This window comes from Austrofundulus limnaeus, unplaced genomic scaffold (genome assembly GCF_001266775.1).
Source record: "Austrofundulus limnaeus strain Quisiro unplaced genomic scaffold, Austrofundulus_limnaeus-1.0 Scaffold718, whole genome shotgun sequence".
In the NCBI taxonomy this organism is placed as follows: domain Eukaryota; kingdom Metazoa; phylum Chordata; class Actinopteri; order Cyprinodontiformes; family Rivulidae; genus Austrofundulus; species Austrofundulus limnaeus.
This window is the reverse complement of record NW_013953120.1, coordinates 21,886-23,598: the sequence shown is the minus strand read 5'-3', so window position 1 is coordinate 23,598 and position 1,713 is coordinate 21,886. Positions and strand designations below refer to the sequence as shown.

The following is a 1,713-nucleotide window of genomic DNA, read 5'->3' as shown; positions in this document are numbered from 1 at the left end:
GGTCAGACATTAATAATCGATCAGATCACACAGAGATGAACGGTCCTGGAGGACTCACTCGCCCCGCATGTCCTCCTCGGTGAACGGGACGTCTTCGATCAGGACGGCCGACTTGGCCGTGAAGAAGATCCCCAACATGGCCTGGAAGACACGAGCAGAGGGGTTCAACCTGAGGGGTGAGGGCCCAGCGGGGCCGCTCCGTGTGTCTGTGGGGACCAACTTTTATTTCTGTCAACAAATGTTTGAGTCCTTAAAATAAATGTGTGTAAGAAGAACCAAACATCATCCACACATCTTAAAAACTGATGAATGAAGAACAGACACTTCCTCCTCTGCAGCATCACGTGAGCTTTAATGACAGTCACGTGATCAGCTACAGGGACCCGTCTATTTCCAACCTGCTGGAATAAATGACTATAAATGAATAAATAAATAAATAAATAAATAAATAAATAAATAAATAACACTCTCCTCAGACTCCACATGCATTAAATATAAAATAAACTCATTCATATGATGAGGTTTAATCCTTAATGTTCCTGTAAATCCAGGATTTAGCCTCCTCTGCCTTATTTAGACCCAGCCTTCAACACGGGCTCCGTCTATCTCCTGGATTACAGTGAAAAAGCTGTGTGATGTTAACAGCCTGTCTACCTGACAGAAACACTCCTGACCGGAAACAACATGAACCTGTAACCGAGCAGATCAGTCCAGGAAGTAGTCGGGTCCCGTCACCGTGTCTTACCAGCATGATGACCCCCCAGATGCTGATGACCATCCCGCAGGCGGCCATCTTCGGCCCGCAGAACAGAAGCGTCGGCATGTCGCGGTGAACCGGTCAGTCGGTGACAGAGGGTTTGTTTTTCACGGTGAAACAGATGAACGAGTCAGAACCGAGTCAGAACCGAGCCATGAACCGAACGGACGTCGCAGTCAGCTGATCCCCGCCGCTCGGGAACTTCCGTAAAACGAGAACCCGCAGGCCCCGCCCYTTCCTGTACAACCAGCCAATGGCATTCAAGTTGTAAAGTAGCGCATTGTCCGCATCCTGTGTGCAGCCTTTGTTGTGTAAAGTGTAGTTTGTGATTTTAAACAACTCTTTACATGTAAAACATCTCATCGGCTGCGGTTCTTTAMGTCTTTGTGCTCGCGAGGCTTTGATGGGAGCTAGCTAACCGCAGCGAGCTAACTGAAGCTAATGCGGCTAGCAGCTAGCTTTGTGTTGTTTTTGTTGTGATTCAAACAAAAGAAGCTTCACAGAAATGACGTCTGCCTCTGCAAAGGTGAGTCTCACCTGTTTAATCTGCGGCCTGTAACCCAGATTATCTCTGTAAGCTCAAACTAACAGTTTACACTCATTATAATCTGGTTTATAAAGCTAACAGAGTCTGAGAACACCTAATTATTTTACTTCCTGCTTCAGCTACAAGTTCATTTACTGAGTTAAACCTTTAAATACATTCAGCTGAAAGCAGATTATTTTCACCACCCAGCAGCCGGGTCAGAACCGGTCCACCTGGGTCAGAACCGGTCCACCTGATTCTGACCCTCCTCTCTGCAGGTCGGGGAGATCTTCTCTGCAGCCGGAGCAGCTTTCACCAAACTGGGAGAGCTGACCATGCAGCTGCACCCAGTGTCTGACTCCAGCCCTGCAGGGTGAGGTGCACACACACACACACACACACACACACACACACACACACACACACACCT

General features: G+C 47.9%; 2 protein-coding genes across 3 annotated transcripts in view; one reads left to right on the top strand and one right to left on the bottom strand.

Annotated features, from left to right (window-relative positions):
* rnasekb (ribonuclease, RNase K b) overlaps positions 1 to 933 on the bottom strand; it is a 3,034-nt gene extending 2,101 nt beyond the window's left edge. Inside the window, exons 1-2 of the mRNA XM_014028094.1 lie at positions 746 to 933; positions 59 to 141 (exon numbers count right to left, since the gene is read on the bottom strand). Of these exons, the coding sequence (XP_013883548.1) occupies positions 59 to 141; positions 746 to 823 (161 nt within the window). The 5' untranslated portion in view covers positions 824 to 933. The remainder of the gene's footprint in view (positions 1 to 58; positions 142 to 745) is intronic.
* Positions 934 to 1,052: 119 nt separating this feature from the next.
* bacc1 (BPTF associated chromatin complex component 1) overlaps positions 1,053 to 1,713 on the top strand; it is an 8,534-nt gene continuing 7,873 nt past the window's right edge. For both annotated transcript variants that reach the window (XM_014028093.1, XM_014028092.1), the window contains exons 1-2: positions 1,053 to 1,283; positions 1,562 to 1,656. In XM_014028093.1, the coding sequence (XP_013883547.1) occupies positions 1,263 to 1,283; positions 1,562 to 1,656 (116 nt within the window). In that variant the 5' untranslated portion in view covers positions 1,053 to 1,262. The remainder of the gene's footprint in view (positions 1,284 to 1,561; positions 1,657 to 1,713) is intronic.